The 21,446-nt window shown below is 42.4% G+C and overlaps 1 protein-coding gene across 1 annotated transcript in view; it reads right to left on the bottom strand.

The window, feature by feature from the left end:
* Nucleotides 1-9,370: 9,370 nt before the first annotated feature.
* Nucleotides 9,371-21,446, bottom strand: part of NDC80 (NDC80 kinetochore complex component) — a gene marked incomplete at both ends in the record, with an annotated part of 29,159 nt that continues 17,083 nt past the window's right edge. Inside the window, one exon of the mRNA XM_079533413.1 lies at nucleotides 9,371-9,493. Coding sequence (XP_079389539.1) covers nucleotides 9,371-9,493 — 123 coding nt within the window. The remainder of the gene's footprint in view (nucleotides 9,494-21,446) is intronic.

Raw genomic sequence — 21,446 nt, 5'->3', positions numbered from 1 at the left:
TGTTCATATATTCCGAGTTTGGCCTTTCAGTACTGTAATTGAGCATTGCAATTTTAAGAGTTTCCTCATTTGCAGTAATTTTGGAAAGATGTCTAGGCAAAGGATATGTAAGAGTAGTAAGCAGAAACTTATTTATTTGTATTCTTCTTTTATATGAAGGTGACATTTTCATTGTCTGGTACTACTGCTTGTACTGATGCAGAGACAAGGAGACATACGTGGCTGGGCTATTTGATCTATGACATAAGGTAACACAGCCCATACTGTGGCCTGTGCCATCACGGTCGCTGCACTGCCCTGCTGAGTGGCCCAGCCTGGCAACAGCCAAATATCAGTGAGTAACTGGCACTGTTTCAGCTGAAACAACTATCATCAAGGATGAAATACAGGAAGAGTAAAATTTCATCAAGGATCTCTGAACACCTCAACATCTCACAAGGAATTGCAGCCACTAACATAGAACCAGAGTGAGGCATTAGTTTCACAAAAATGAGGTGTAGTATCACATTACTTTTACGCTTCTGCTGCTCTCTTTTTGTTTAATTAACATTTTAATAAAATATTTAAAATGAAATGTTTTGTTACTTATATACATTATCTATATTACCTGTTTTGTATGTGTCCCAGGACAATTCCTCCTCACTCAGTGTGGCCCAGTTTGGTCATCCATGGTCTAAAGGAACACAGACTTCCTTTTGTGTGCTCTGTCCTCCTTGTTTTGAATAGGTACAAACAGCTGTGATTGGAAGAAGGCAACTGCTAAGTAAACTAGTATTTCCAGCTTGGAAAGGAAATGCTTGTGAAAGCATAGAGAGAAAGTCTATGAAACTCTGAAATGTAATAATGAATGACTTAAGGGAAAACATCATGCAAGCACTGAGTTTCATGCAGTTACACTGGGGCGAGGAAGGTTTAAAATACAGATTTTTTTCCCCACATATTATTGCATAGAGAAACTCAGCATGGTAGAGTTTTGTGAGAATAAAAAGCATGTCCATTACACAATTAAAAAGAGAAAGGTCTCTTACAGTTTTGTAAAAAAGGTAGAGTATGATTCTGAGTGCTTCTAAATCATGACTTAATGAAACGCTGTTACTTTTCATAGAATCATAGAATCGCTCAGGTTGGAAAAGACCTTAAAGATCATTGAGTCCAACCACAACCTAACCATACTACCCTAACTCTAACAACCCTCCACTAAATCGTGTCTCTGAACACCACATCCAAACACACATCCAGAGATGGTGACTCAACCTCCTCCTTGGTGAGCCTGTTCCAATGCTTAACCACCCTTTCTGTAAATAAATTTTTCCTGATATCCAAACTAAACCTCTCCTGGTGCAGCTTGAGGCTGTTTCCCCTTGTCCTGTCACCTATCATCAGTGAGAAGAGACCAGCCCCGCTCTCGCTGCAATCACCTTTGAGGTATTTGAAGAGAGCAATATGGTCTCCCCTCAGCCTCCTTTTCCCCAGACTGAACATCCCCAGTTCCTTTAGTTGCTCCTCATAGGGCGTATTCTCCAAGCCCTTCGCAAGCTTTGTTGCACTTCTTTTTCAAGTTCCTCAAACAAAATTTTGTTTTTCAAAATTTTTTAGAGAGTTTTTCTGTACTTAAGACAGCATTTATATTTTGGAATGTTAATTACTTTGGACAGAGGGGGGGAAAAAAAGCAAACTGTCAAATACTTCCATCTAACCTCAAAATAAATATGCTGGGGGAAGAACTGTTGTAGCAGAAATGCAGGCACTTCACTTGTGTGAAAAAAAAGGTACTTGTTATTTTGCCTATCTGACAATTGGTTTAAGGAATACCTGCATCTGCAAATCTTTCAATTCTGCAGTGTGAAGTATTTTGTTTATTTAACGATTAATAAAGTAATCATGATCAATCCCTATGGAAGATAACTTCCTCTGCTGGATAAAGGAATGATGCTTACATCAGTGTACTGGATTTTAAAGTCAAAGATCAGATGTTAATTGTCAAAATTAATAGTAGTGCTGCAGTAATCAATTGCTTTTCTATGTTGTCAAGTGATATTTCAGGTGATGCTCAAGAATTCTATTATTTTTGTGTGTGTGAGAATGCAATTGCTGTTACTTCCTCTCTGAATATAGAATGTAATTTTTTTTCATGTAAATTAAGTATCTAACTTCTTTATATTAAGAGAGAACATGAATTAGGTTCTAGCGCTGGATATTTTTACTTATCAAATATCTTGTAAATGTTATGAAAATTGCTACATCTTTGCTAGAATAAAGAGCGTGGCCCTGTTAGCAGTGCTTGTTGCTGTGGCACAGTCCATTAAGTGATACTGAACTGCCAGTGTATGGTTTATGAGTAGAAAACTACAAATTCTAAACTCTCAAACAAAAGGCACCACTATTCCTGAAGGTAACAAAGGTTTTATATCTTAAGACAAGAAACTGTGTAGATGTTTGACATTTTCCAGTACAGAAAGCATTTTAGTGAAAACCCCTGAGGTGTGGAAATAACATACTGCAGGCACAAATAATAAAAGTAAACAGTGAATTGTCATCATAACAAGTGAGTTAAGGTGAATTTGATGAAGTCAGTTACAGAAGTGCTATCTGGTATTTTCTATTTACTTCTCAATATCTTGAAAAGAGAACAACTGCAGTGTCATTTGTGAAACGCAATCCAGTTGGTCAAGAAGACTATGAAGATGGTCCACGGCTCTGAGATATCTGATCAATGTGAAAACAGAAGAAATTATCTTTTGAAAAATTGGAGGCAACACAGGTGGTGATAGAGAGTGGAGAATGGGTCAGTGAACTGTTTGTTCATTCTTCTGTGGCCCAAAACAATCCTATCATCTATGACACACTCATTTGAAAATTCAGTGGTAAATAAATATAATGGCTTTAATGGCTACAGGCTACAGGGTGTAATTAGTTGTCAAATATTTTTCTGATAAGAGTTGAATTGTTCACTTCAGAATTAAGTGAATTGAATAATTAGTGTAAAAATACAAATGGTGGTCAGGAACTTCCAGTCCACTTTGTAAAGCAAGCTAAAGGAATGTGGAGTTTTATGTGGAAATGATAGGAAGATATATTTTTCACAAAGCATTTCACAAAACTGTGAAATATGTTGTCACATGATTAGAATTAATGATTTAATGATTAAATATACATATAAATAGCAAGGAGATCAAGAAATACAAAACAATGAATTGTGGAATGATTCATGGGAGACAAACAAATAATGTATTTTGGTCCAAGGATAGACTAACCAAATATTCCTTAGTAGGTGGAGTTTAAGTTGGAAGACGATCATCCCGTATCTTAACATTGTAGAGCTTTTGTGTCTTCTTTCAAAGCTATGTTTGGGTGGAGGACATCAAACGAGACAAATACTTGAAGGCTCAGTACCTGCAACTGTCGTGAAACTCTGTAAGGGAATTCGTGCCATTGCCAGGGAACCTGTGCAATAAGCTCTTACCATTCACCTGCCAGAGGCAAATGACTGCAGTCAGAAATGCAGTGTTAGTAAGAAAAGTTTGATTATAATCCATTGCATCTCGTGAATACCAAAATCACCTCTTATATGAAAAGGGACTGGGTGGACTGAATCTTAAAAGCTTTCTTACTCTGTCAGACATACTCACAGGGAGAAAAGATGGGTTTTAGTTTGTGGAAAGATTGTTGAAGTATAAGGAAGATTAATATCTTCAAGCATTAATATCTTAATGATTTCCCATGATTTTTTTTTTTTAAGACCACATCTGAAGTAGTCCTATCAGCCACACTGTTACAGATCAAAAAGTCTGGGATCAAATCTGTCATTTTCTCTGGCAAGATGTGTAACAAACAGCAAAATTTCATAAATACATTGCCACAGAGAAGGTGTGGGACATCTTGCTTTTCACTTCAATTTGATGCAGCTGCTGGTCTGATTAGTAGCTTTTTCTTTTCCGTAGCTGAAGGTGGCTGCTGTTGGCTTTTCTTCCTGAAGACTGCTTCCCCTTTTGACTCCTCCTACAGTCCTAGCTTTTGGCATTGTTTTCTCACTCTTCCCTTTTCTTCTGAACTAAGCACTGCTTTCTCCTGACCTGTTGAGGAGTGCCTTCATCACCAGCTCCAGTAGGAAGGTCAGCACGGAGTCCAAGCTGGTGAATGACTATCTAATCATTCAGATTTTCCTGCTTTACATTCCTTGATGTTCTGGATTTTGAGATTAGGACGCAGAAACCATTGCCCCTCTCTTGCTATTTGGAGCTTTTCTTGCCAGGCAGAGAACCTGTTTGTATGACTGTATGTGTGACTGTATGTGACCCAGCCCGGGACTGTATGTGCTATTCTGTAGCACACACAAAAGATAAGAAGCATTTAAAGAGCATGTAGGCTAAGCTCTTGTATGTTCAGTACATATGATAAAATACCTATGGAATATCTTCTGAGTAGTCAGTTAGGTGGGAAAAGTTGGTCTCTGCTGGAACAGGTCCTCAGTGATGCTGAATTGCCATTCTCTGATTCCTTGTTTATTCTTCTTACAATTTACTCTTTCAAATTGGTGTTTTTCTTCTTAAAAAACTTTTTGATGGCTGTCTCAAAATGTGCAACTTCTACCCATAATTATTGTGAATCTTGGTATGAGAAGTAAAACAAAATTGGGGACATCATCTTGCTCATTTCAAAATGTTTATACATCTGTCTTTTCTGCTTTGGAGTCTTGCTAAACTGATGCCTTTTTTAACAGGTGAAAATTGGATAATAGTCAGTTTAATGTGTTTTTAAATCTTAGCTTAACTCAAAGTGTTTCTTAGACTAAAATGCTGATCAAATACACACTGCCACTAGAAGTTGTGACCTCATGCATGAATTAGGGAGAACACCATGTAGACCACAGCACAAAAACACGTTACCACAAAGATCCTGATAAGGACTTTTAGAATGGAGGGACAGACACAAACATTCTGCAAGTGGGCATCCACATCAGAGGAACACTGGGACAGGTAGGTACTTGCTAACAGAGATTCCCAAAGTGCCCAGTCTCTAGAAGGGAACAGAGCTCAACTGACATAGCGTTTGCTGTAGTTTCTGCAGTACTCTAAGGTCAGACCAGTGACACAGGCAGTCTAAAGCCTGTGAGCTTCTAGTGGAGCAATGATGTTACTGTTTGTAAAATGTGTTATGTTTATGCCAAGGCAGTCAACTTTCCCAGATATATAAAGAAACAACTGGGAAAAAGATTTTAACTTTTTTCTATATTTAACAAAGCAACCCGCTCTGCAAATCCCAGAGTGAAACAATAAACATCTAAGCTACTTACCCAAGAAATGAGTTTTTGAACAGGTAGGAAGTATAGTACAGAGATACATTCTCAGTTATCACTGATTATGCAGAATTACGTTGTTTAGGGTCAGTAGAGCAAGATTAGCCTTCAAATTCCAATAAGTCAGTCAAAGAATACTGCCTGTGAGGGAATATTCTTTCTTTTCTAAAGCAGACAAATTTAAGAATGTCTTGTAACAGTTTCCATGTAGCTGAGACTGGAACTTGTCCTATCATTTTTACAGACTTTGTAAGTTGTGGTTCTGTTAACATTTTATAATCAGGCTATTCAGGTTTTTCTAGGCATCAGATGCCAGCATAACAGCATTGCCCTGACGTTAACTGCAGAATTAAAAAAACCAATAACCTCGTGTGATTTCTCTAATTGCAGTTGTTGCTGGTGCCTGACCTGTGATAGTGCCTTAACAAGTGCCTTTTATTCCTCTGGTAAATTTTTAATCTGTAAATCTGAATAACAGGCTGAAAAATGTTATGTAGATTCTACTCTGTCAGCTCATGTTAATGCAAATGGATGCCTTCCAGAAAAGTTTCACAAACCAGCAGATTGAGTTCTAAAGAATAAACCTGCACAATTATTCAATATTCAAGACCTTTCTCAGGCTGATGGCACAGTCCCTGCCAGCCTCATAAGATAGTATTCACGATGTTGGTACATTTCCCTTTGGGGCATCAGGTCTGTTATCCAGTGAGGATACTAAGGACTGTATGAGTTTTTCAATCATGCCACTGCTTAGAAAGGAACGGATGCTATAAAAAACTTGAAACAAGCATAGAATACATAAAACTCCAAGGAAGACCTAATACTCCTACATGGTTGGAGACCTGTGGAATGCATGTTTTCATAAAGCAGACACCCTTTCACAGTTAAAAATCTAGAGAGAGCAAGCATTGGGAAAAAAAGTTGATTCCCTGTTCTATACCACTGTTGAATGAGCAAGATTAAGTGGCTCAAAAGGAGATACTGAGGTTTCCAGGATTAAAATAAGTGCACGCTCCCCAGAGCAGAGTAGAAAAATACAGTATTTAGTCTGACACTTTTGTGTCAACCTGGAGTAAACCTAAGTAGCAGTCATTGTCCACAAAAATCTCTCTGCCTCTGCAGCCACTTAACATTAAGAATACTTTTTGCTACAGAGTAGAAGTACAGAGCTGCAGGGAGTTTGGTTTATTATTGAAGAAGGAATAACTCTTCTGCTGTTCACTCTTTCTGCTTTTCATTATCAAAAATAATCGTTAAAAAAAAAAACCAACAAAAAACAAGATAAAAACAGATTTTTTTGAGTTCTACTGTCTAAAGCATAGCAGGGATGAGAATTGCCATTAAGGACCCAAGTACAGAGTAGTACAAGAATTAGAAAACCAGCACAGGACAATATCCTGCTTGGAAAGAGATTTTTTTGGGGCTCAGTGCTGCACATTTGGACAGACAGTAAGAAGGGCCTGAGTAGTCTCATACGTTAGCTGAACAGGTGATGCAAAGTTCTTATGCCTCATCAGGCTCTTACAATGCGTTTAAGAACCACCTTGAAGAACTACCCAATTCTTGGTAGTGATGTGAGTTCTTTTATGAAAAATCTGAAAAATAACAGTTCAGGGAAGAGAACAAAGTTATGGGCCAAGCACTGTCATACGTCTCCAGTATCACATTATTTTCCAGTAACTAGGCTAAAAAGAAGGAAAAGTAAAGGACAATCTGACCTTTCAATGTCTGAGGTAACAGAAGGCTGTTTGGGAAAACTGATACCACAGGGTTGCCTAGGTGTGTAAAGAAGTTATCAAAGTAAGTAATAACTCTGTTCCTTAAAGCTTTAAGAAAGCCTATTTCTAAAAAGTTGAGATGAATTTATATTCCTTTTCTTTTGCAATTTGCAAGAAACTTCCCCCCCCCCCCCCCCCCCACAGTAGAAGATTAACAGGAAACTGAGCTGCTGATAGAGAATCATGAACCTACCTAGTTTCTCTAGGAGATACAAATCTATTGTTTTTCATGATGATTTTCTGTCCATAAAGACTCCATGATTCAAAGAAACATGTTTAAGTAATTTTATTGAGTTTAAAAATACATAGCCTTGAGACTTATTAAGCAAGCTATACAAAAGATACATTAGTAATAGATGAGAGAACTGTACCCCTACAATATCCCCCAGAATTACAAACTACTCATACTACTGAAATATGCAAGTGGCAGTGGTACATTTTGATTAAGACTTTACATTCTGGTTGAAAAAATCCAACCAAACTGAAAAAAAAACCAAACCAAAACAAAACACCAAAAACCAATCCAAGCAGTAATTATATTCTATATAAAAGCCACAATCCAGAATACAAAGGAAGGTCGTTCTGACCTTGATTGTTTAACCCATTACTACTGGGTTAGCATTAGTCCTTTGAAATTGTGTTTACTAAGTCAACTGACTACTCCACATGCAGTGAGGCTGCAGATACTAATAGACACGGGAACAGTTACAGAAGTAGGGACAAACAAGTATCAGGAAGCCAAGGAAGACTGTAGTCTCTAAATAAGCAATTATTTTAAAGGAACGTGATTGTTTTGGATTTCCCATAGCTTTGCTTAATTAGGAGAGCATTGCTTTACATAATAAATACATTAGAAAGATCACACACACACAAAAAAAAAAGGCTCATAAGAAGTAATTGAGATTGGAAAGGAATAAGGCTGTTGTAAGAAAAAAAGTAAGTTTGTAAAGGTGAGAGAACAAAAGAAGAAAGAAGAAATGCTACCTTCTTGTCAGCAAGATTTTATAGTTGTGAAAGTAAGCTTTCAGTGTATAACAAAGGAGCAAAAAGAAATTTAAATACCGCCATTGTTATAGTATCTGAAAACAAAACAAAACTCAGAACAGAGCCAGAAAATTCACATACTTCATCAAGGACAACAGAATTTTTATGTATGCTCTGTAAAAAACAGCCAAAAATTAAACACAATTTAGTTTTATTTGCAGTTTGTGTTCAGAGAATTTAAACTTAAATTCTAATTTGTACCCAAAGGATCTGTGTTGCATTCAAATACTTTAATAAGCAAATTGAGGAGCTATTTTAATTAGCTATCAACCACTAAACATTTTTGAAGACAGTGGAGTTCCTCTGTTGTGTACTTAAATGTGACATTTATCACTGACCAGATGGGGATTCATTTTCTTTAATGTATTTGGACTGGAACTCCCCATACGCCAACTTTATCTTCCTAAGGAAGAAAAATCCAGTATGGTCTGCTTTACTGATCTAGTAGAACACAGATGTTTCAGACCATTTAAATGCACACAAGACTAGTTATACCTTCAACTAATTAGCTGTATTGTCAGAAATCACATTGTCATACTTAAAGCTCATTTAATAAACGTACTTAAGAAGTACAGTAAGTTTTCATCTGGTACTGTAGGCATTTAGACACAGAACTTTGCTTTCAAACTATCTTTCATTTTCTAAATTTACAGGATTACTGCATAACTACTACTGATCTTTCTAAAGAGACTTTGCTAAAATAAAAATAACAAAAATCTTACACACCAGAGGGGTCTCTGGGCAGTTTCATAGATAACAGGCAGGAGACTGGAAGACATTTACATTTGGTCTTGCTGATAAACTGAAGGCCTATGGAAGGACACACACTGTCATGACTCATGTTAAGTACATATAAATATTAAAGAATGCACAAACTGTATTGACAGTTGTGACATCTCTAAGTCCACTGTTAACTAAAGGCTGGCAATGCTCATCTTTCTGAATGTTCTTGGAGAGCACAGGTGCCTATTTACAAAAAAAAGAGAAATTCAGTTGTTCCACAATTGCCTTGTCACAGATGACGTAATTCTGTAGAAATACTTTGGCAGTAGGAAGAGTAAGCAAAGCTTTTGTTTTTTCAGTTACAAATATTTTAATCCTTTACTATATTTGTGTCAGTAAAGCAAAGGAAGTTCAATATCATATCATTAAAACCAAGTTAGCTGCTAAAAGCAGGAATTAGCCATCCTTTTAGGAGATACCACACTGGAGCTTCATAAGCGCAGAATTTTCATCTTCAGCTTTTTGATAATTATATACTTTCAGCCTTCTTTTTATAACTGTCTAGAATTCCGGTCAAGGTTGAGAGTAGATCTTCAGACATGAATTCTTCGTAATCTCTGTCAATTTTTGAATTCTGTTCATCAAGATATTTCTAGAAGAGTTACAAAAACCTTATTAGAGCTGTGGTCCATATTGTACTGTTTCTGCTAAAGCATTCATAGCAGCGATTGTATGGGTTATATCATTTCTATTAAACACTTATCTGAATGTAAACAGCAGATGAAGGAATTTACTAGTAACATTTAATCATCTGATTATTTATACCAAATGTTTTGTCAGCAAACATGCTAGAAACCAACAAACTCAGTACAGCAGCCATAATCATGGAACACCTGAGTTTGGAAAGAACTTTTAAGATCACAATCACTGCCTTGAGCAGGGTTGCTACCCACTGGATTGGGTTGCCCAGGGCACCATCCAGTCTGCCCTTGAATGCTTCCAGGGATGGGTGTGATGGTGCAGTCTCTGCCTCCTACCCAGCCTGGCTTTTATGCCCAAGGTCATACCATGAGGTACAGAAGACCTTGTCCTTGGGACTAATAACAATCAAGGTTTTACCAGAGACAGTTAACCACCACCATGCTGTCTCAAACTGAGCGCTCAGACACCTGGTCAATAGAACCAGTTCTAAGTTGCATGACTATAATTCAGTCATCTTACCCCATAAACACAAAGCAGCCTGATAATCTTTGTAGCTCTCCTCTAGACCTGCTCCAACAGCTCCACATCTTTATTGTGCTGGGGCCTGTCATGGTTCTATGTTTTTCTGTTTTTTTTTTAATTTTTTTTATTTTTGGGTTTCAGTATTCCACATCAAAACATCATGTAGTGTACAGGGCATTAAAGTGTCACTGCCCCACTTCCAAGTACCTATCCCTGTACATTACAGCAGTCACGGGATCTGGCCCTTCCGGGTGGGGGGGGCGCTCTCTTGCTGCCTTGCAGTGGGTGCTGGAGGGTGCTTTCCTAGCCGTTCCAAGCTTTTCAGGTTTGAATCGGTCCCGGGAACTCTCTCTCTCATCTTGTCTGATTTATTAATCTCAATTTCAATTAAATTGTATATATTGTGTTATCTTGTATTCCGATATTATAGTAAAATAAGTTTTCCTCCATAGATTGTTGCCGCTGCTCTTTTCCTCCCTTCCTTCCTTCCCATTTTTTGTGGGACTGGGGTGGGGGGGGAGGGCAGAGGCCTGTCGCCCCTGTCACGGACATAGATTGATCTGATCAACTCCGTGACAGATTTTTGGCGCCCAACGTGGGGCACGACTGTTTTTTAGCTTTTAGAACGAATCTTTTTTTCTCTCTGCTCTTAGAGAGCTGCGTTAGGGAGCACTATCAGTAGTTCAGGTTTCTGTGCTGGAAAACCTGACCTTGAAAGATTAGGCGTACTGCCAGTGTTCTGGGATATTTGTAAACTTTGAGCACTACTTAGTCTGGGTAGTGCCTTTTTTTCTTTTTTTTTTCCTCCTCTTGTTAGCTTCAATTCATTAACCCCTTTTTAGCAGGCACCACTGATGAACCCACTCGTTATCGTGGGGGCGCTGTGTAAAGGATTTAAAGCAATGGTGTTACTCACAACCTACTGGCCAATAATCCAGCTCATAATTATGTGTTGTGGAATTGCAACCATATATAGGTACCTAATGACACTGATGGAGACACCTATGTTTTACCTACTTGCAATGTGGTATGATTTGAATTTTGACATTTACATCCCAGAAGGAATGGCTAATTTCACAAACAACTACATCCCAGAAGGAATGGCTAATTTCACAAACAGCTACATCCCAAATGGAATAGCTAATTTTACAAACAACACAATGTTCAGACCAGTCTCCGGGTTTTCTTCTCGGTTTGTCAAACGTTTTACGAATCTTGAATTAATACTCATGTTGTTGTTTGCGTCATCAATTCTCCTGAATGCACTCCAACGCATTCGTAATAAGGAGTCTCCTCCAAAACTAGAGAATGATGACTGGCAGGGAATATGGAGAGGTTTAGGAAAGGTCTTAGAAGCATGGGGACCCGCAGTGTCATGGGATTTTACTCTTGAACACCTGTGGGACCCTGAGAAACTAAGCCAGTTTTTGAGTCAGGGACTATGCGGCTTACATAAATCTAAGGAGGTACAACTTATTTGGGGTTTGGCTTGTGCTTACCGTGCCTTATATAATACCATTCTGGAGAGAGACAGTTTCCGAGCTGAGGTTCAAGCCAAAGGGGAAAATCCCCAAGTCAAATCTAATCAATCACAGGAGACACCAGTAACAATACCGGTTGCTCCTGTGGAGGGCAAGAAATGGAAACGAGTGTCTTCGCGTCTTGAACGTAAAAGAGAAGAGGAGGAGGAGGAGGAAGATCCAGGCGAGGGGCCCTCCTCAGAACCACCACCATCGTGAAAGGCAAAAGGGAAAACTAAGAGACATGCAGAAGAGAGTGATGAAGAGGAAGTCTCTATTACTACTCGCCGGCCTCTAAAGATGACTGAAATCCAAGGTTCAAGAAAGGAGTTTACACGGCGACCGAATGAAACTCTTGTTTCCTGGTTAGTTCGCTGTTGGGACAGTGGGGCCCATAGCTTGTCTCTGGATGGTAATGAAGCTCGCCAACTAGGTGCCATTGCCAGAGATCCAGCTATTGATAGAGGAATTAGTCGATGTTCGGATGAGGCTGCCTCCCTCTGGGAACGAGTGTTAATAGCCGTGAAGGAAAAATATCCCTTCAAAAATGGCTTGAAGATTGCGATGAAAAAATGGGATACAGTTGAAAAGGGGATCCAGTATTTGAGGGAAATAGGCGTGGTGGAAATGCTGTATGACCCTAACTTTGTTCCTAACCACCCACAACAAAACCGCGACCCTGAAAGAGTGAGGACAACGCCTGAGATATGGCAGAAAATCGTGACAACAGCGCCGGACAAATATGCCTCTACACTAACATCAGCATGTGACAGATTCAACGAACAGCAGAGAACGCCCTTAGTTTATGAATTAATTGTTACGCTCCAAAACTACGAACAATTGCTGTCCCCAATTCATGCTGCCGTGGCTGCTATATCAAAAATGACGGAACAAGTGTCTCAACTGATTAACCGTGACAAACCTGTAGCAGTATCAGAGACGCTGGATGAAGATCAGGATAATCAAATTAGTCTAGCGAAGGAGGTGAAGGAGATGATGAAATTTTTGCGAGCCCACCTAACTAGAGATGATGAACCTTCCTTCTCACGTGCACCATCAAAAATCTCAGCTGTTAGAGGCAGACGCTCTCCGGCTCAAGTAAGGGATAATACACCACGAATTGCCTTATGGTATTACTTACGTGACCATGGAGAAGACATGAGGAAGTGGCACGGTCAACCTACTCCTGTACTACGAGCCCGGATGAAAGAATTACAAGGCAGATCAACCACCAGTGCAGTTGCTCCAGTTACCACAGGTAATGAATAGAGGGGCCCTGCCCTCAGTCGGGGGGGGAAAGGGATAATAGAGTATATTGGACTGTGTGGATTCGATGGCCTGGCACATCAGAACCACTGAAATATAAGGCACTGGTGGACACTGGTGCACAGTGCACTCTGATGCCCTCGAGTCACCAAGGGACAGAATCAATCCATATTTCTGGAGTGACCGGGGGCTCTCAAGAATTGACTGTGTTGGAGGCTGAGATAAGCCTCACTGGTAAGGACTGGCAGAAACATCCTATTGTGACGGGCCCAGGGGCTCCATGTATACTAGGTATTGATTATCTCAGAAGGGGGCATTTCAAGGATCCTAAGGGGTATCGATGGGCCTTTGGAATAGCTGCTGTGGACACAGACAACATTAAGCAGCTGTCTGTTTTGCCTGGCCTGTCAGAAGATCCGTCTGTTGTGGGGCTGCTGCAAGTAAAAGAGCAACAGGTACCGATTGCCACAAAAACGGTGCACAGGCGGCAGTACCGCACCAACAGGGATTCCTTGCTCCCCATTCATAAGCTAATTCGTCAGCTAGAGAGCCAGGGAGTGATCAGCAAAACTCACTCGCCTTTTAACAGCCCCATATGGCCAGTGCGTAAAGCCAGTGGAGAATGGAGGCTGACGGTGGACTACCGTGGCCTGAATGAAGTCACACCCCCACTGAGTGCTGCTGTGCCGGACATGTTAGAACTCCAGTATGAACTGGAGTCAAAAGCGGCCAAATGGTATGCCACCATTGACATTGCTAATGCCTTCTTTTCCATTCCTTTGGCCAAAGAATGTAAGCCACAATTTGCTTTCACATGGAGGGGCATTCAGTATACCTGGAACCGTTTGCCCCAGGGGTGGAAACACAGCCCAACCATTTGCCATGGGTTGGTCCAAACTGTATTGGAACAGGGCAGTGCTCCTGAGCACCTGCAGTACATTGATGACATCATTGTGTGGGGTGATACAGCAGAAGAAGTCTTCACAAAAGGAGAGCAAATGATCCAAATTCTTCTGAGTGCTGGTTTTGCTATTAAGCGAAGCAAAGTGAAAGGACCTGCCCAGGAGATTCAGTTCCTAGGTATAAAGTGGCAAGACGGCCGTCGTCACATCCCGACAGATGTGATCGACAAAATCACTGCTATGTCTCCACCCACTAGCAAAAGAGAGACACAATCTTTTCTGGGTGCAGTGGGTTTTTGGAGAATGCACGTTCCAAACTACAGCCTCATTGTAAGCCCCCTTTATCATGTGACGCGAATGAGAAATGAGTTTACATGGGGCCCTGAGCAGCAGCAGGCTTTTGAACAAATTAAACAGGAGATAGCCCGTGCCGTGGCCCTAGGGCCAGTATGGACGGGACAGGGTATAAAGAACATCCTCTATACTGCTGCTGGAGAGAACGGTCCCACTTGGAGTTTGTGGCAAAGAGCCTCAGGAGAGACCCGAGGCCGACCCCTGGGATTCTGGAGTCGGGCGTACAGAGGGTCTGAAGAGCACTACACCCCAACTGAAAAGGAGATCTTAGCTGCATATGAGGGGGTTCGGGCTGCTTCTGAAGTAGTCGGTACTGACACACAGCTCCTTCTGGCACCTCGACTGCCAGTGCTGAACTGGATGTTCAAGGGAAAGGTTCCCTCCACCCATCATGCTACTGATGCCACTTGGAGTAAGTGGATTGCACTGATTACACAACGAGCACGGATGGGGAACCTCAGCCGTCCAGGAATCCTAGAGGTCATCATGGACTGGCCTGAAGGTAAAAAGTTTGGAACACCACCAGGAGAAGAGGTAGCTCGTGCTAAAGAGGCCCCACCATACAATGAACTATCAGAGAATGAAAAGAAATATGCCCTGTTCACAGATGGATCGTGTCGTATTGTGGGGAAGCATCGCAGATGGAAATCTGCTGTGTGGAGCCCCACACGACAAGTTGCAGAGGCCACTGAAGGGAAAGGCGAATCAAGCCAATTTGCAGAGGTAAAGGCTGTCCAACTGGCCTTAGATGTCGCTGAACGGGAGAGGTGGCCAATGCTCTATCTTTACACTGACTCATGGATGGTGGCAAATGCCTTATGGGGGTGGTTACAGCAGTGGGAGCAAAATAACTGGCAAAAAAGGGGTAAACCTATTTGGGCTGCTGAACTGTGGAAAGACATTGCTGCCCGAACAAAGAATATGGTTGTAAAAGTGCGCCATGTAGATGCTCATGTGCCCAAGAGTCGGGCTACTGAAGAACAGCAAAACAACCATCAGGTAGACCGAGCTGCCAAAATTGAGGTGGCTCAAATAGACCTGGACTGGCAGAACAAGGGTGAATTATTTCTAGCTCGGTGGGCCCATGAGACCTCAGGTCATCAAGGGAGAGATGCAACATACAAATGGGCTAGAGACCGAGGGGTGGACTTAACTATGGATGCCATTGCACAGGTTATTCATAACTGTGAAACATGTGCCATCATCAAACAAGCCAAGAGGATGAAACCTCTCTGGGAGGAAGGGCGATGGCAAAAGTACAAATATGGGGAGGCATGGCAGGTTGATTATATCACCTTGCCACGATCTCGCAATGGTAAGCATTATGTGCTTACCATGGTGGAGGCAACCACTGGGTGGCTTGAAACATATGCAGTACCCCATGCTACCGCCCGAAACACCATACTGGGTCTCGAGAAACAAGTCCTGTGGCGACATGGCACCCCGGAAAGAATTGAGTCAGATAATGGGACTCATTTCAAAAATTCTCTTGTAAATACTTGGGCCAAAGATCATGGCATTGAGTGGATTTACCATATTCCCTACCATGCACCAGCCTCTGGTAAAATTGAACGATACAATGGGTTGTTAAAAACGATGCTAAAAGCACTGGGTGGCGGAACATTTAAGCACTGGGAGAAGCATTTGGCAGAAGCTACCTGGTTAGTCAATACCAGAGGATCTATCAATCGTGATGGTCCTAACCAATCCAGTTCCCTACATACCGTAGAAAGAGATAAAGTCCCTGTTGTACATGTAAAGAACATGTTAGGAAAGGCAGTTTGGGTTCTTCCAGCTTCTGGAAAGGGCAAACCTCTCCGTGGTACAGTTTTTGCCCAGGGACCAGGATCCACTTGGTGGGTAATGCAGAAGAATGGGGATGTTCAATGTGTACCACAAGGAAACTTGATGCTGGGGGAGTGCAGTTACTAATTCTATGTGTATATATATATATACATATATATATATATAGCCATGTGTGAGTAATGCATTTTAATCATTTTTTGTTTGTTTGTATATATATGTGTATATATTTTAAGCATGATGTAATGATGTAGAATAAGGGGTGGAATGTCATGGTTCTATGTTTTTCTGGTTTTTTTTTTATTTTTTTTATTTTTGGGTTTCAGTATTCCACATCAAACCATCATGTAGAGTACAGGGCATTAAAGTGTCACTGCCCCAATTCCAAGTACCTATCCCTGTACATTACAGCAGTCACGGGATCTGGCCCTTCCGGGTGGGGGGGGCGCTCTCTTGCTGCCTTGCAGTGGGTGCTGGAGGGTGCTTTCCTAGCCGTTCCAAGCTTTTCAGGTTTGAATCGGTCCCGGGAACTCTCTCTCTCATCTTGTCTGATTTATTAATCTCAATTTCAATTAAATTGTATATATTGTGTTATCTTGTATTCCGATATTATAGTAAAATAAGTTTTCCTCCATAGATTGTTGCCGCTGCTCTTTTCCTCCCTTCCTTCCTTCCCATTTTTTGTGGGACTGGGGTGGGGGGGGAGGGCAGAGGCCTGTCGCCCCTGTCACGGACATAGATTGATCTGATCAACTCCGTGACAGATTTTTGGCGCCCAACGTGGGGCACGACTGTTTTTTAGCTTTTAGAACGAATCTTTTTTTCTCTCTGCTCTTAGAGAGCTGCGTTAGGGAGCACTATCAGTAGTTCAGGTTTCTGTGCTGGAAAACCTGACCTTGAAAGATTAGGCGTACTGCCAGTGTTCTGGGATATTTGTAAACTTTGAGCACTACTTAGTCTGGGTAGTGCCTTTTTTTCTTTTTTTTTTCCTCCTCTTGTTAGCTTCAATTCATTAACCCCTTTTTAGCAGGCACCACTGATGAACCCACTCGTTATCGTGGGGGCGCTGTGTAAAGGATTTAAAGCAATGGTGTTACTCACAACCTACTGGCCAATAATCCAGCTCATAATTATGTGTTGTGGAATTGCAACCATATATAGGTACCTAATGACACTGATGGAGACACCTATGTTTTACCTACTTGCAATGTGGTATGATTTGAATTTTGACATTTACATCCCAGAAGGAATGGCTAATTTCACAAACAACTACATCCCAGAAGGAATGGCTAATTTCACAAACAGCTACATCCCAAATGGAATAGCTAATTTTACAAACAACACAATGTTCAGACCAGTCTCCGGGTTTTCTTCTCGGTTTGTCAAACGTTTTACGAATCTTGAATTAATACTCATGTTGTTGTTTGCGTCATCAATTCTCCTGAATGCACTCCAACGCATTCGTAATAAGGAGTCTCCTCCAAAACTAGAGAATGATGACTGGCAGGGAATATGGAGAGGTTTAGGAAAGGTCTTAGAAGCATGGGGACCCGCAGTGTCATGGGATTTTACTCTTGAACACCTGTGGGACCCTGAGAAACTAAGCCAGTTTTTGAGTCAGGGACTATGCGGCTTACATAAATCTAAGGAGGTACAACTTATTTGGGGTTTGGCTTGTGCTTACCGTGCCTTATATAATACCATTCTGGAGAGAGACAGTTTCCGAGCTGAGGTTCAAGCCAAAGGGGAAAATCCCCAAGTCAAATCTAATCAATCACAGGAGACACCAGTAACAATACCGGTTGCTCCTGTGGAGGGCAAGAAATGGAAACGAGTGTCTTCGCGTCTTGAACGTAAAAGAGAAGAGGAGGAGGAGGAGGAAGATCCAGGCGAGGGGCCCTCCTCAGAACCACCACCATCGTGAAAGGCAAAAGGGAAAACTAAGAGACATGCAGAAGAGAGTGATGAAGAGGAAGTCTCTATTACTACTCGCCGGCCTCTAAAGATGACTGAAATCCAAGGTTCAAGAAAGGAGTTTACACGGCGACCGAATGAAACTCTTGTTTCCTGGTTAGTTCGCTGTTGGGACAGTGGGGCCCATAGCTTGTCTCTGGATGGTAATGAAGCTCGCCAACTAGGTGCCATTGCCAGAGATCCAGCTATTGATAGAGGAATTAGTCGATGTTCGGATGAGGCTGCCTCCCTCTGGGAACGAGTGTTAATAGCCGTGAAGGAAAAATATCCCTTCAAAAATGGCTTGAAGATTGCGATGAAAAAATGGGATACAGTTGAAAAGGGGATCCAGTATTTGAGGGAAATAGGCGTGGTGGAAATGCTGTATGACCCTAACTTTGTTCCTAACCACCCACAACAAAACCGCGACCCTGAAAGAGTGAGGACAACGCCTGAGATATGGCAGAAAATCGTGACAACAGCGCCGGACAAATATGCCTCTACACTAACATCAGCATGTGACAGATTCAACGAACAGCAGAGAACGCCCTTAGTTTATGAATTAATTGTTACGCTCCAAAACTACGAACAATTGCTGTCCCCAATTCATGCTGCCGTGGCTGCTATATCAAAAATGACGGAACAAGTGTCTCAACTGATTAACCGTGACAAACCTGTAGCAGTATCAGAGACGCTGGATGAAGATCAGGATAATCAAATTAGTCTAGCGAAGGAGGTGAAGGAGATGATGAAATTTTTGCGAGCCCACCTAACTAGAGATGATGAACCTTCCTTCTCACGTGCACCATCAAAAATCTCAGCTGTTAGAGGCAGACGCTCTCCGGCTCAAGTAAGGGATAATACACCACGAATTGCCTTATGGTATTACTTACGTGACCATGGAGAAGACATGAGGAAGTGGCACGGTCAACCTACTCCTGTACTACGAGCCCGGATGAAAGAATTACAAGGCAGATCAACCACCAGTGCAGTTGCTCCAGTTACCACAGGTAATGAATAGAGGGGCCCTGCCCTCAGTCGGGGGGGGAAAGGGATAATAGAGTATATTGGACTGTGTGGATTCGATGGCCTGGCACATCAGAACCACTGAAATATAAGGCACTGGTGGACACTGGTGCACAGTGCACTCTGATGCCCTCGAGTCACCAAGGGACAGAATCAATCCATATTTCTGGAGTGACCGGGGGCTCTCAAGAATTGACTGTGTTGGAGGCTGAGATAAGCCTCACTGGTAAGGACTGGCAGAAACATCCTATTGTGACGGGCCCAGGGGCTCCATGTATACTAGGTATTGATTATCTCAGAAGGGGGCATTTCAAGGATCCTAAGGGGTATCGATGGGCCTTTGGAATAGCTGCTGTGGACACAGACAACATTAAGCAGCTGTCTGTTTTGCCTGGCCTGTCAGAAGATCCGTCTGTTGTGGGGCTGCTGCAAGTAAAAGAGCAACAGGTACCGATTGCCACAAAAACGGTGCACAGGCGGCAGTACCGCACCAACAGGGATTCCTTGCTCCCCATTCATAAGCTAATTCGTCAGCTAGAGAGCCAGGGAGTGATCAGCAAAACTCACTCGCCTTTTAACAGCCCCATATGGCCAGTGCGTAAAGCCAGTGGAGAATGGAGGCTGACGGTGGACTACCGTGGCCTGAATGAAGTCACACCCCCACTGAGTGCTGCTGTGCCGGACATGTTAGAACTCCAGTATGAACTGGAGTCAAAAGCGGCCAAATGGTATGCCACCATTGACATTGCTAATGCCTTCTTTTCCATTCCTTTGGCCAAAGAATGTAAGCCACAATTTGCTTTCACATGGAGGGGCATTCAGTATACCTGGAACCGTTTGCCCCAGGGGTGGAAACACAGCCCAACCATTTGCCATGGGTTGGTCCAAACTGTATTGGAACAGGGCAGTGCTCCTGAGCACCTGCAGTACATTGATGACATCATTGTGTGGGGTGATACAGCAGAAGAAGTCTTCACAAAAGGAGAGCAAATGATCCAAATTCTTCTGAGTGCTGGTTTTGCTATTAAGCGAAGCAAAGTGAAAGGACCTGCCCAGGAGATTCAGTTCCTAGGTATAAAGTGGCAAGACGGCCGTCGTCACATCCCGACAGATGTGATCGACAAAATCACTGCTATGTCTCCACCCACTAGCAAAAGAGAGACACAATCTTTTCTGGGTGCAGTGGGTTTTTGGAGAATGCACGTTCCAAACTACAGCCTCATTGTAAGCCCCCTTTATCATGTGACGCGAATGAGAAATGAGTTTACATGGGGCCCTGAGCAGCAGCAGGCTTTTGAACAAATTAAACAGGAGATAGCCCGTGCCGTGGCCCTAGGGCCAGTACGGACGGGACAGGGTATAAAGAACATCCTCTATACTGCTGCTGGAGAGAACGGTCCCACTTGGAGTTTGTGGCAAAGAGCCTCAGGAGAGACCCGAGGCCGACCCCTGGGATTCTGGAGTCGGGCGTACAGAGGGTCTGAAGAGCACTACACTCCAACTGAAAAGGAGATCTTAGCTGCATATGAGGGGGTTCGGGCTGCTTCTGAAGTAGTCGGTACTGACACACAGCTCCTTCTGGCACCTCGACTGCCAGTGCTGAACTGGATGTTCAAGGGAAAGGTTCCCTCCACCCATCATGCTACTGATGCCACTTGGAGTAAGTGGATTGCACTGATTACACAACGAGCACGGATGGGGAACCTCAGCCGTCCAGGAATCCTAGAGGTCATCATGGACTGGCCTGAAGGTAAAAAGTTTGGAACACCACCAGGAGAAGAGGTAGCTCGTGCTAAAGAGGCCCCACCATACAATGAACTATCAGAGAATGAAAAGAAATATGCCCTGTTCACAGATGGATCGTGTCGTATTGTGGGGAAGCATCGCAGATGGAAATCTGCTGTGTGGAGCCCCACACGACAAGTTGCAGAGGCCACTGAAGGGAAAGGCGAATCAAGCCAATTTGCAGAGGTAAAGGCTGTCCAACTGGCCTTAGATGTCGCTGAACGGGAGAGGTGGCCAATGCTCTATCTTTACACTGACTCATGGATGGTGGCAAATGCCTTATGGGGGTGGTTACAGCAGTGGGAGCAAAATAACTGGCAAAAAAGGGGTAAACCTATTTGGGCTGCTGAACTGTGGAAAGACATTGCTGCCCGAACAAAGAATATGGTTGTAAAAGTGCGCCATGTAGATGCTCATGTGCCCAAGAGTCGGGCTACTGAAGAACAGCAAAACAACCATCAGGTAGACCGAGCTGCCAAAATTGAGGTGGCTCAAATAGACCTGGACTGGCAGAACAAGGGTGAATTATTTCTAGCTCGGTGGGCCCATGAGACCTCAGGTCATCAAGGGAGAGATGCAACATACAAATGGGCTAGAGACCGAGGGGTGGACTTAACTATGGATGCCATTGCACAGGTTATTCATAACTGTGAAACATGTGCCATCATCAAACAAGCCAAGAGGATGAAACCTCTCTGGGAGGAAGGGCGATGGCAAAAGTACAAATATGGGGAGGCATGGCAGGTTGATTATATCACCTTGCCACGATCTC

The sequence above is a fragment of the Tetrao urogallus genome (assembly GCF_951394365.1).
Source record: "Tetrao urogallus genome assembly, chromosome: 3".
NCBI lineage: Eukaryota > Metazoa > Chordata > Aves > Galliformes > Phasianidae > Tetrao > Tetrao urogallus.
The sequence above is the reverse complement of the archived record's forward strand: the minus strand, read 5'-3'. Positions and strand labels throughout refer to the sequence as shown.